Here is a 12651-nt window from a genome sequence, read left to right as displayed (position 1 = left end):
TGATAAAAAAGCATGTGTTTGCTTTGACGTTGTTTCAACCACTGCAATGACTTCTTTTTAAATTAATTTTCACAAATTAGTATTGTTTATGGAGACCGAAAGCTTCATTCAAGATCGCATAGCAGAGATTTGTCCTCTGTCTATTTTAATGTGATCCTTCACCCGTTTCTAATAGTAGTGGGCACCGATAAGAGGTGGCAGCATGGAGCTCACCACAGGCACAAGGTACCATAGAATCATAGAATACCAGGTTGGAAGGGACCTCAAGGATCATCTGGTCCAACCTTTCTTGGCAAAAGCACGGTCTAGACAAGATGGCCCAGCACCCTGTCCAGCTGAATCTTAGAAGTGCCCAGTGTTGGAGAATCCACTGCTTCCCTGGGGAGATTATTCCAATGGCTGGGTGTTCTTACTGTGAAAAATTTTCCTCTTGTGTCCAGTTTCTCTAGGAGAAGGCTGTAGGAAACTGTACCAAAAGCCTTGGAGAAGTCCAGGTAGACAACCTGGATTTTTCCAGGAATTCCAGGTAAACAACCATGTAGACAACCAGGTAGAAACTTCCTGGTGTAGAAAACTATCACTGCTGACTGCAGTAGAAACGTGATCCAGCCAGTGATGAAGACACCTGCAGACCGGCAGAAGTCTATCCAACTTCAATGGTTTGTGAATAGGGAGACCTCTTTCCAGCTAATTACAGCCTTGTTCAATGACTGCAATGTTTTAAAGCATGCTGGAAAATGAGCTATACAAAAGAAATACCAAAGTTTATTCGAGTTGTTAACAATATACAATGTGTTCATAATAAATTTCATTTAGATGGCATATATAGAGAACAGATGGTAGCGTTCATGTGTTTAGTAAAAATACTAGACGAAGACAAATATAGTTAATAGACACTTTAAATTAAGAACTAGGATTTTTTTCACAAACAACTTAATTATCAAGCTCTAAATACAGCTAAAGCTTTTAGGGAAATCAGACAAAATTACCAGCTACAAAGATACTGTATTGCAAACCTAGACCTTTACATTCCTAACAGGTGGAAGTAACACTCCCATATCGAACTCTCAGTCTCACAAATGTTAATGCACTTGTCTTATGAGTGTCTTGGTCAGAAGGTAATAACCAACCATTACATGAACAGAAGAGGCTAAGTAGATCTTCCACTTCATTATAGGCTTAAAGGAAAATTCACAGAAAGATAAACTGAGAAGTATAATGCATTGTGTGAGTGTGTATTCAGGAATGTTTTCAAACTTAAACGTACCTGCCAGCTTTAAAATTTTAACCTCCTAATGTTGTGAAATTAAGAAAAAATGGACACTCACAGGCCACTATGTATAGCTTTGCTCTGCTTCCATGGAGCTTGGGAAGTATTTTATTAAATGCAGTTTTCTGAACAATTCTGATGTATGCTGATTGCTTGAGCGTTAAAACTACATCTGCATGTGCCAGCAGGACTCGTTCATGTATTCAGACCTGCAAAGGTCTAATAGCAGAGCGAAAGGCTAAATGTGGTGTGTAAACATGTCATGATTCCTGATGCTTCATATAAAACAATGAGATGAGATGGGATGAGAGTAGAAGAGGAAAAACATCCAGAAACTATGACACACAGACACTCATCACAGAAAGAGAATTCAGTTTAAACTCTTGAATGGATTTTTAACTTGAGTTTTACTTCTTTCATACTTAGTAAAGTTAGAGCTATGATCAAAGGTTTTCCTGAAGTTATGGCACACAGCTATCCAGGAAGGTATAAACTGATGCTACAGGCTTTTTCATAGTGGCATCTTTACCAGTGTTGTCTGTCACCATCTGAAACCTTTATCCCTCTGTCATAAATAGTCAAAATTGGAGAGTAAATTGAAATATTCCTAGGGCAGGAAGGGAAAGATACGTCTCATGAACAAAGTTTTAGGAAGTTAGGAAATAAGAATAAGGTATTCAGCAGTTTCCCTGTAATAAATACATTTAGAAGCCATAAATACAAAGGAGAAACAAGAAGAATTTTCCATAATTGACCAAGGAAACATGATGCCATGAACTCAGCTACACATCCAATACACCCAGATACATGTCTAGTAGGAAAAATTCGCTCAAGTTCTATTCATAATTTTGTATTTCAGAGCCTTTCATTGCAAAGAAACCCAGTATTTGCTATAAAGAGATTGTGAAAAGGAAAATTTTTACATGTACTGCAAATCTTAAGGCAAGTTATCAAAGTTAGCATGCTATCTTATGCTAATTGCAGCATGAACAACTTGATGGACACCTCAGGAATCACCACAAACACAGCTTTGTGAAGGGAATACTTAGTTATCAAACAATTAGAGATGTTGCAATCCGAGTGAAGAAAGAAACTAACTAAAATACAAAATTAATCAAAATTCTTCTGCAGGAAGGGCTAAAAATATAGAACTGGGGATTACTCTGCTGTTATTTTACCAATGGAACCATTTGAAACTGATTTCCTAATTGACTGCACTGATATTAAGCTATTTGTAGGCAGCTTACACACTGCTATCTATATGCAGTAGTATGAAGGTCTTCAGCAGATCCAGGTGATACTGTTTCCTTGTTCATGCTCTTTCTGGCCACGGACATAATAGCTAAGCCTCAATCTGGAAAAGATGTAGATGACGCTCATTGGCAAGGTCAAACAACTACAAGAGCTGGCAGGGTGTATGTTAGATCCATCTGCTTAGGCATATATACAAATTATTTGGCAAGACATGGATAATATCACAGTAATTTTGGATCAGACTGCTTTTAGGTTGCCAGGTGGAAGTTGAATAATTTTGATCATCTGTTGTTCACAAAAAGGCTGTGATGACTCCTGAACGCAGACCTTGCTACAGACATCCACACCTTGGATGCCTCTAGATTGGGGTACACACAGTGCTGATGAATTAGCTATTTCTCTTTAGTCATCTGTCCCAATGGGGTAAAATAAAAATGTACCTTCTGAGGATTGCTGGTTACAATCCAATTAATATAATATGAAAAAGTAATTAATTTCATCCATTTCTAGTTTTGAAAAAAGTTTTAAAATACATCTGAATTTACCTCAGCAATTCTGATTTTTTAGCTGGGTGTCATTGTTTATACAGCTGTGCTTACACTGACACAACAGTACAACAAAAAAAGTTGCCTGCTGCTCACAAGCATCATGAGAAATACTATTTGCTAAATGGCATAGAAGCTAGATTATGAGAAGAAGATACATTGATATTGGTTTTGTTGCTTCCCTCCTGCCCATTTGGCTGATTTAACTCCCTCTGAAAACTTTCATAGGGTTAGCATCTGAAGTAAAAATATGGATAAATAGTTATTTATACCCCACCATCTTCAGCACTGTAGTTATCTTCTATGCCAGCCTAGCTTCATCTGGCACCTGATTAAACAATAATTGGGCATGGCAGCAGCACTTCTTAGTGACTTCCTTGTCCTTGTTAATAAATCACAATTGTCAATTTACAGCAAATTAGGCGAACTCTGCTCTCTTAAGCCTCATTTTATTTAAATCAGAAAGATTTATGATCCTCCAGGGTATAATACACCTTCCATTACCTCCATAGCTGGTAATCAAGAATATGCCTGTCAAAGTCAAAGTGCAAGGATTCATCATATTATTTTTTAAAATCTCTGGTTCTTCTCCTATGAGTATGAAATTTAATCCTCAGCGGACATCTGAGGTTTACTTTGCAATTATATTCATTACCATGTAAATCCTGATTGTCCTTCTAAACCTCTCCTTACATAAGCACTTTGGGTTTCAGTGGTCTTCTGAGCTTTTAATCAATGACAGAAGATTTGCCATTCATCTATCACGGAGTCAATTCACATAGCACATATCTGAACAGAGTCCAGAGGTGCCAAACTGGATAGGGCAGGTGCTGTAGAGCTTCCAAGGTTACTTGATCAACCGCCTGATGCAGACCACTGTGTGAATGTTTTGGGAGATGTAGAAGAAAATTAGGGACACTGAAAAGGGCTGATTTTGCCCAGGGTTGCCTCTGCACATAAAATCCAACCCCAAATATTTCATGTAAAAAAAGACATTGAAAATTTCATATGTAGTCTCTCATTCAAACAATATTCCTGAATGAGAACAATGTTTTCAGTACCCTCAAAACACTTAAGGGCTTGTTTATTTTATAATACATGTTGCAGCGACAACAAAACTTTTCCTCTCAGGCTATCAAAAGCCAGTGGCTCTTTTTTAATGTGAACACTGTAGAGAAAGTTGTAAGGACTGGACATTTGTATAGAAAACACAATTCCTATTAATAAGAGATAAGAAATAAAAGAAAATATAATTGCTGTATATTAAACATTGTTCAAGGCAATTAACCTATGCCTAACAAGCTGTTGAACGCAGCCCGCATGAGAGAGGAGGGACACATCACAGGCGGGAACCCAGTGAAACCTAACACGAGGCAGGGCTTATGTGACTAAAAAACCTCTCCAAAGCACTCACTGGATTTCTGAAATAAATAGAGCTACAGATGGAAGAGTCACAGACCATTTGAAGAAACTTTTCCTGGTGTACCCCTGCCTGTTAAGGATGCAGGCTTTTGGTGTGGAACAGTCCTGTACTGATAAGAAGTCTCACGCTGAAACACGTATTATATCAGCAAAAATACCAGTATAATCTGTTTCGTTTGTGGAAGCCGTGTAAAGCTGCCCCAACAATGCTTGCCAGTTCAGAGATACCAGCAATCCTTTCTGGCATAAAACCAGGACTCATTTGATAGTGGGTTGAACTGTGGCAGGTAACCCATGCAGGCAGCAATGTCTGCAGAAGCAAACATGCAAATGAGTTATTCAGAATACTAAAGAAGTTCAAGCATGCCCACTATGATAACGAGCAAGAGCACAGCGTTTATTGCAGAGGCGCTGGGAAGTACAAGGCGGGGACCCCCGGAGGGCCACGGAGACAGGCGGCTGCCCTGTACCAGCTCAGCATTGGAGCCTGACACTGCCAGCAACGGAGCGCAGAGTGCTTGGTACAACTTGACCTGCAGCATATCTGTACTTACCCTACACAGTAATATACTCATTCTCAAGCTAGTCTGGCATTATATAATTTCTATTAACAGGAGAGAGTTTACTCTCAGATGATAAAGGAAGTTTCCTTTTCAGCTTAGCCTGCTTACAGCAACTTCGCCAATTCCATCATCCCCAAAGGAATGGGGAAAATAAAGCAATTAACCTCCCAGGGCAACCTATGTTCATGTTCTTGGACAACAAAAGAAACCCCAAAGTCATATTGTGAAGTCAATGCCAAGAAAGCCTCAAGGATAACAGATGACAGACAATCACAAGAAAATCTAACAATAAGGATTTTCAGCTGTGACCACCTACTTCAACTGATTCAATTATGCAGAAATGGTGGGAAGCAGAAAATTAAGAGCTGGTTAAAGAGAACTTGATTAAGCAGAGTTATAGCAACCAGCAATCACCTGAAAGACAGACAAACCACAGAGGAAGAAAAATTATTATTTAGTGTAATAGGACCAGGCAAACATAGGAACAAGAGCCTGAAATACAGACTAAATGCCAACAATAAACTTCTTTATCCTGGGAAAAGAAAGATTGGGAGCCTGGTCTCTTAAGGCATTTAGAACTAGACCAAAAAAACAGTAGTAAAAACAAAGCGGGGGGTGGTGGTGGGGAATAATCCACATTGACAAAAGAATGAATATGACGGTGCCCACCTGTGGGTATGGCTTACTGCTCACTTAAACTGCTCAGCTACTTCTGATGAAGTGCTGAACAAACACAGCAAATGCCTGAAGCTGCTCAACATCTGCTTTCTTGTTGGCCTAACAGAAATGGAAATACTTCTTCAGAGTTGGCTTTATTGTTAAGAGCCCTCATTAGGGCATGCCACAATACATTACTATGCTTTTTACAGGCCTTGCGGTGGGTGTATGCATGCCTCACCACCTTCAGCCAGCAACTGTGGTGGTAATCCCTCCCTAAGCCTTTCATTTTTATGCTCTTCTAGATGTAAAGCTTCATTTTCTTTAGACCTACTATAAGAGAAAGAACAAAAAGAAACAAACACATATCTGACTGATGAATGGTAAGTTTTATGGAATAAGCATGTGCAGAAAAATACTGTGATTTCTGCAGGTTTTTTTCTGCCCTAGGAGCATTTTATGAAATTGTAACCACCTACTGCTGACACTGGTGTTTGCCCTAAAAATCCATACATAAATATAGGTCTACTCATTTTACATGGCCACCCATTACTTCTCATCCCTAAAGGCTTTCTGATTTATTATACTAAGAGTGGAAAATGCTTCTTTAACATTCATTAATAAGTATTTTAAGTATGGTTAAAGCAAACAAATAAAAAATACAACACCCCAGATCACATAAACACACGCTCCAGAATAATTTATCAGAATGAAAGTTCAAGGCAGAATCAGCTGCACTGATTTCTTCATATGAAAACTTGGCGTTGAGCTTACATTCCAGTGTCTGTCCTGCTGACCCTGACACCGGGAGAGGAGAGAGGCCAAGGCAGAGTAACATGTGAAGGCAGAGGCGTTTGCTCTCCTGTCTCATGTGGATGAGGGCAGGCTGGTTTAAGAGTTTCTTCCAATTTCTCCTCCTTTTGCAATTCCAACTTGGGGATTTATTTGTGCCCTGGCCTACGTATATGGGGACTTATATGCGTATGTTAATAGATCCAAAGAAACAAAGGCACAGTTACATTTCCAAACAGTATTAGCCTAACAAGCCAGGCACTGACTCTCACACAGCTGGCATGCATCAGCAGCCAAACTCTGCACTCGGTTACATTCATATAACCCCACCCCAATCAGCATAACTAAGTGAGAAACTGGCCCACTGGAATAAACTTGCACCATCTTGGCCTGGAGCTGTAAGAGCTTGCCAGGATATCTGTGCATGAGCAAACACTACCATATCTGCATTTTAAGATCAGTTTTATGCTGAATACTTCTGAAACAGCCATTATTCTAGGACTCTGACAGATTATTGATGTAACGCTAGAGAAGTACTTCTACACCACAAAGTGCAAATACAGCAAACTTCATTTGCCCGCGCTCCAAGCAAATGCAAGTCTGTGTGCACCCCCATGAGCAAATGATACAGTCAGCGTGCAGCACTGAGTCCGTGCTACAGCATGGGGGCTGTACGGATTTAACCTGCTTATTAGTCCTGTGCTGAGCAGTCACAGCTCCTGCTCAGCTGTATCTATCTGCTCGAGTGCTGGCACATTAGTTATATCTGCGTACAACAGGCAATAGACACACATCCCGCATATCCCAGAGACACTTTGTTCTCAGATTCTCAATTTCTAACCCTGTTTTCAGGGATGAAAACCTGGCGCAGGGGGCGGGGAGGAGGAAGAGCCAAATTCCTAGCAGAACTTTGGAGCCAGCTTCCTCACTAAATATCATTCTGGCTTCACTATAATGCCTCCCACCACAAGAGTCTGGCTGCAAAGAATACTGTCTCTCCAAAGCCCAAGAGCTTTACCCAGGATTTTTCCAATTGTATCTGTCATTCTGGATGACTGGTGAAATTGCTTGAACCCTCAAGATACTGCAGTGCTGCTAGAAAAGTCAGGACACTGGCTGAACTCAACAGGGAGGTGGATAGAGTCAGATAAAATTTACAGAGCAACTCTACCACAGACACGCATCAGCATCTGTTGCCTGAAGTGTGGGATATGTGCTATACTAATTTTACCTATCTCCACTTCCCATTGCAGACAGCTTTCGGTAACTGCAGAACCCAGAGCTGACAAACATCCTGCATCCCCACAGCTCAGGCTCCCATTTATCTGAGCAATCAAAGAGGCTGTGGTGATGCCTAGGCAGGTATTGCATTTCATATTCCAGGTTGGCAATGTTCTTTCATTTCAGATAACACACTCTTTTGGAAGAAAGAAAATGATTCTCCTTCATTTGTTGTTATCTCAGTTTTCAGAAAAAAAAATATGAAAGAACACAAAAATCAGCCAAAAAATCCAAAAGGGCGTTTTCAGAATACAGCAATGGCAAAGCACACTGAGCGTTGGTTTCACTCACCTTGGTTTTCACTACAGCTATACAAGTAAATCCTTGCTCAATGGCTTATTGATTGCAAGTTTGATTATTCTCTTGATTTTACAATATCAATGGGAATACTTAAAAGCCACACACTCTGCAGGATAAATGAATTAGTACAGTACCGTTATCTATTTACCAGCCACCAGCTGCACTCACACACACTTGCACCGCAGGTGGCCAGCAGCATTTAAAGCAGAAGAAAACTTCATTTTTCTACTTGTAATCATACTTCACAACCTAAACCGCACATATTATTATTTAAATAATCTTTCAAAGAATGCTATGAAGAAGAGAAAAAATTGCTGGATAATTACACCTATGTCTGTGTTTAATAAGAAAACACAAGTTCCATAACATGAAGAGACATTTCCTGCCAGCACTGGTGGCACCCTGGAGCTCAAGCTTGCGCAGCCTGCCAGTCGCCATAGGCGGCACTCTCACGCCATCTCCCACTGTCTCTGGGGCTTTGTCCCCAAAGAACAACCAAAAAACCAGTTTCACCCATGGCTTATCTATAGCAAACACATTCATCACCCACTTTAAGGAAAGAGCAGCAGCAAAGATAGCAATTGGCACATAGTCCCCCCCTTTCCTAAGCGAGCAATCTATATTTCTGTCACCAAACACAAATGCCTGGCCCACTGGCCTCTCACTTCAGGTGGTCCACGAGTAATTTCACTTTTAGGTTTACTCAAACTCATCATAAGCATCATTACACCTTGCTAAAAGCCCCACAAGGTGTGCATTCAATGGCAAAAACCATTGTTGTGATCATGAAAAAGAAGAGACTGAGCCATCATCAATGTTATAATGAAAAATAAAACTATGGGCTTTTCCAAGTACAGTTAACTGGTAGAAGTTCCTGATTCCATCAGGCACCAGTTTGGCAACTGGTAACTTAGGTGGCTTTCTGCTAGTTGGCCAACTGGTTTTTTTCCCCGGAAGGCTATCATGAGCCTAGGAAGGCCCGAAAGCGGTCTGTAACTGTCTGTCCCTTTCCAGGGAAGATTATAAAGCCGTCAGCTCATTTGAATGAGCTTACATTTGAAAAAAAAAAAAAAAGGGTGGGTTTTTCACTTTATTAATGCACTCTTCCACACAGGATTTTTTCAAAATCTACATCAAACAAGGAAAAACAAATGCTGAGAGGGCAGATTTAGGGCAATTTATCAAGGTCTGGGAAATAGCTTCCAGATGGATAGAGCTGTTTGGTGCTGGCTGGTGAGAAGGAAGCAAGGTATTGTTATTGAATTAGCATGAATCTCTGGTGGAGAGCTGCATGGTAGATAGAGTGCTCCTTTCATATGGTTTGCATTTGGACCTGTCAAATTTCATTTTTATTCAAAAACCTGTGGTAAAGACACGCAGTTCTTTTTTGCTTATTAAATTTCCACCAATTCTCCCTGTGCCGTTATCCAGTCAGTATTTTTAAACTCTGCTCTAAGTGCCATGCCTGGGTCTGTTTGCTCTTTGCCATGCTTGGATAACAGCTTGGTGCTTACAAGCACACAAGTGGGTTTAGGTTTTACATTTACACACTGAATGTCACCTGAGAAAGTGTGTGAGATAGGAGAAAAGCTGGATAGTCTACGAGATGTTTAATCTGAGTCGCTCCAAGAGTTTATCAAAACCTTTCTATGTAAAACAATGCATATGGAGGTCTAACATACACTAGAAAGTGATTGCTATATAATGAGAGGATTATTCTTGATTAGTCTCGTTAATAAATCCTCTCCTTGTAAACATGTCTTCTAGCAGTACAAATGCATCTATATCAGCACATTTGCTAATACAGAAATAAGATAAAAGAAAAAAACCTATATGGCATAAAATAAAAAAGATATGGTCGTAACAAACACATTTCTACTTTGAACTACCCGGGTATCTGTTCCACAATGCATGCCTTAGAGTAAGACATACACAAAGATTTATGTATTTTCCTGCTAGTTTTGAAAGCTTTTACTTTTCAAGTTATCCTAACAGTCACTTAGTCCCATCTGAAGAATTCAACCTAGTTTATGTTAAACATCAAATGAAAATGACTGCTCTATTAACCCGAGGAGATAAACAGCCACATTTTCCCTCATTGCAAAGACAAATCAATTGTCACCAAGTAGTTCGTTCCAGTTGAATGAATTTTTGACAATATGGTCTTGTAAGATCCTAGAAAAGTTGCTCATTGATATGCCAATGGGTAGAAGGATTTTTAATGAGAGAATATTTCCAGTGGCTTTTTCAATTATTTAGGAGGATTGTTATTATTCCTGAGTACCAAGTGTGGGGGCACTGGGGTGAAATAGAAGAAATGAGCTTTACAGCTTCCCTTTTCCAATGTTTCTGGGATCTACCACAGTTACTCTGCTGCCATCTGGGATGTATCCTAGGCAAACAGAGAAGGGAAATGGTGATATCATCAGAACCAACTAATTCCTAAATCCTACCTGAAATATTAGACGTGGATACTTGTGCTTACTTCCCACACTTATGTCTGGTTTTGCCCTTCTTTTTTTCCCCCTATAATTCTCATTGCTCTGTGTTTTAGGAGCATCTGCTTCAACTGACCAAGACTCTCTAAGAAATATCCAATGAGGCAAATAAAATCATAGTCTACAGGATGCAACCTACTTCTTTGGCCGTAACATCCAATCCCCCCCAGGCTGTGAACAGATCATATGCCTCATTTATTACTTATACTTAATCCTTCAGCTACTGACTACTGAGCTAGGTTTCCAGTTATATCAACTCTGAAACAAAGTCTTGGTAGCCTTAAGCTCTCACGATGCAGTGTTAGCAATGGGAGTTATGCATCACTACCGAAGAAATTGCATTCCTCAATGACACAATTTTCTGATTTTCAAATGTGTTATCAAGATACTGACACTGCATGCTAACAATGATTGGCATCTACAGGATTTCATATTTGCAGATCATTCTATGGACATTATAATGCTCAGAAGTCAGAGACAGCTGAGCTAGTGGTTGTGTCTAACCAGCTATCACCTTTCTGCTAATCAGTCTGTGTGAGATGGATGTAAGCTAGCAAGCATCAACATTCTGTCACCACAGACTAAACTGGCCCTTAATTCTCATCTGAACCGCCTCCCCTTTGGCCTGGCAGCCTATGAAATGATTATTTTGTTGCTAGCAAAAGAAAAGAAATGAAAGGAAGATAAAATCAACTTGCCATTTCCTACAGATGTCTACATCACAGAACCAGAGAATGGCCAAGGTTGGAAGTGACCTCTGGAGATTGTCTAGTCCAACCACCCTGCTCAAAGTAGGGCCAGCTAGAGCAAGTTGCTCAGGATGATCTGTACAGTCATGGCACAGAGAGAAAGAAATGCCCTCCTATTACACAGGACAAAATTTGTAGTGGGGTGCAGTTGAAAGGTCACACACAATCTGCTCGAATAAGGGAACTTTTGAGCTCAGTTGCCTGTAAAATTGACTTCTCATGGTACAACAATTAACAAAACAGAAGGGATGGGGAACACTTTATTGCTTCTCCTGTAGTTAATTTCTAGCCATACCTTGAAGCCAAAAGGGCAAGTGCATTGATAAAACTCCACTGGATCATTGTTGCATGTCCCATTGTTCTTACATGGATTGGAGAGGCAGGGGTTACACTTGGACACAACACTGATATCTACCGGCTCTGGAAAGGCAAAACACAATGTATTAATAGAGAACTGGATTACAAAATGAATGCTTCCCTTACTCACACAAACATTTTTTCCTAATGCAGTATTCACTCTGCGTTGGCACAAATGCACATGCTGTGGGTGCAACTTTAGATATAGAATGGGGCTATATCTCCCAGGGGCTGGAGAGATTTTACGTACTTAAATCAAGTGCTAGGCAAGACTCAATGATGCTTATATTCTCCCAGACATGCAAACATCAGCTCTGAAAAAACACGTTGGGAATCTCCAGAGAGTGGGCTTATATATATATATATGGCTTTCAGCAATTTTTCCTACTCTCAGTGCTGGAAATTCTGCAATAGCAGCCCCTAGGGAACTATAACATGACATTACTATGGCTGGGAACAAGAATGAAAGCACAGATGCAAAGGCAGAAATGAAAAACATGCATAAGAAAGATTTAGTTAGAGGCTTATGGGAATATTTAGGTGCAAAGTGTTCTACCATCCTTAATTTTAACAGAGTTCAAAACTTATTTTCTTCCTGTTCTGCCCAGAAGAATGATTATCAACATTCAGCTATCTTGGCAAAATGCAACAAAAACAAATATGTAAAGATGTAAATGTATGCAGGTAAATCTACATGGCCATACTTAAACCATTTAATAAACCACATTTTTTAACAGAACTCTTCCAGAGAAGTACTGATATTTGTGGGTGAGCAGCAATATTAACACAGACCAAACAGTACTAAGTACATTTGGGCTACCGAGTCAATCAGTATTTTATTGTTGAGATTTTACAGAAAGCTAATTCAGAGACTTATATTTACAGTTAAAAAAATGGTGATTTTGAAGTGGCTAAATCTTGAATATTAATGAATTAATGGCTTAACCTAACACTTTAAAAGGG

The 12651-nt window shown here is 39.8% G+C and overlaps 1 protein-coding gene across 1 annotated transcript in view; it reads right to left on the bottom strand.

Annotated features, from left to right (window-relative positions):
- The window catches only part of SLIT3 (slit guidance ligand 3), a gene marked incomplete at its 5' end in the record, with an annotated part of 500013 nt that overhangs the window by 62819 nt on the left and 424543 nt on the right, over nucleotides 1-12651 (bottom strand). Inside the window, one exon of the mRNA XM_009641607.2 lies at nucleotides 11627-11751. Coding sequence (XP_009639902.1) covers nucleotides 11627-11751 — 125 coding nt within the window. The remainder of the gene's footprint in view (nucleotides 1-11626; nucleotides 11752-12651) is intronic.

Source organism: Egretta garzetta, unplaced genomic scaffold, assembly GCF_000687185.1.
Source record: "Egretta garzetta isolate BGI_Z169 unplaced genomic scaffold, ASM68718v1 scaffold97, whole genome shotgun sequence".
Classification (NCBI taxonomy): Eukaryota; Metazoa; Chordata; class Aves; order Pelecaniformes; family Ardeidae; genus Egretta; species Egretta garzetta.
This window is presented reverse-complemented; position numbering and strand designations above follow the sequence as displayed.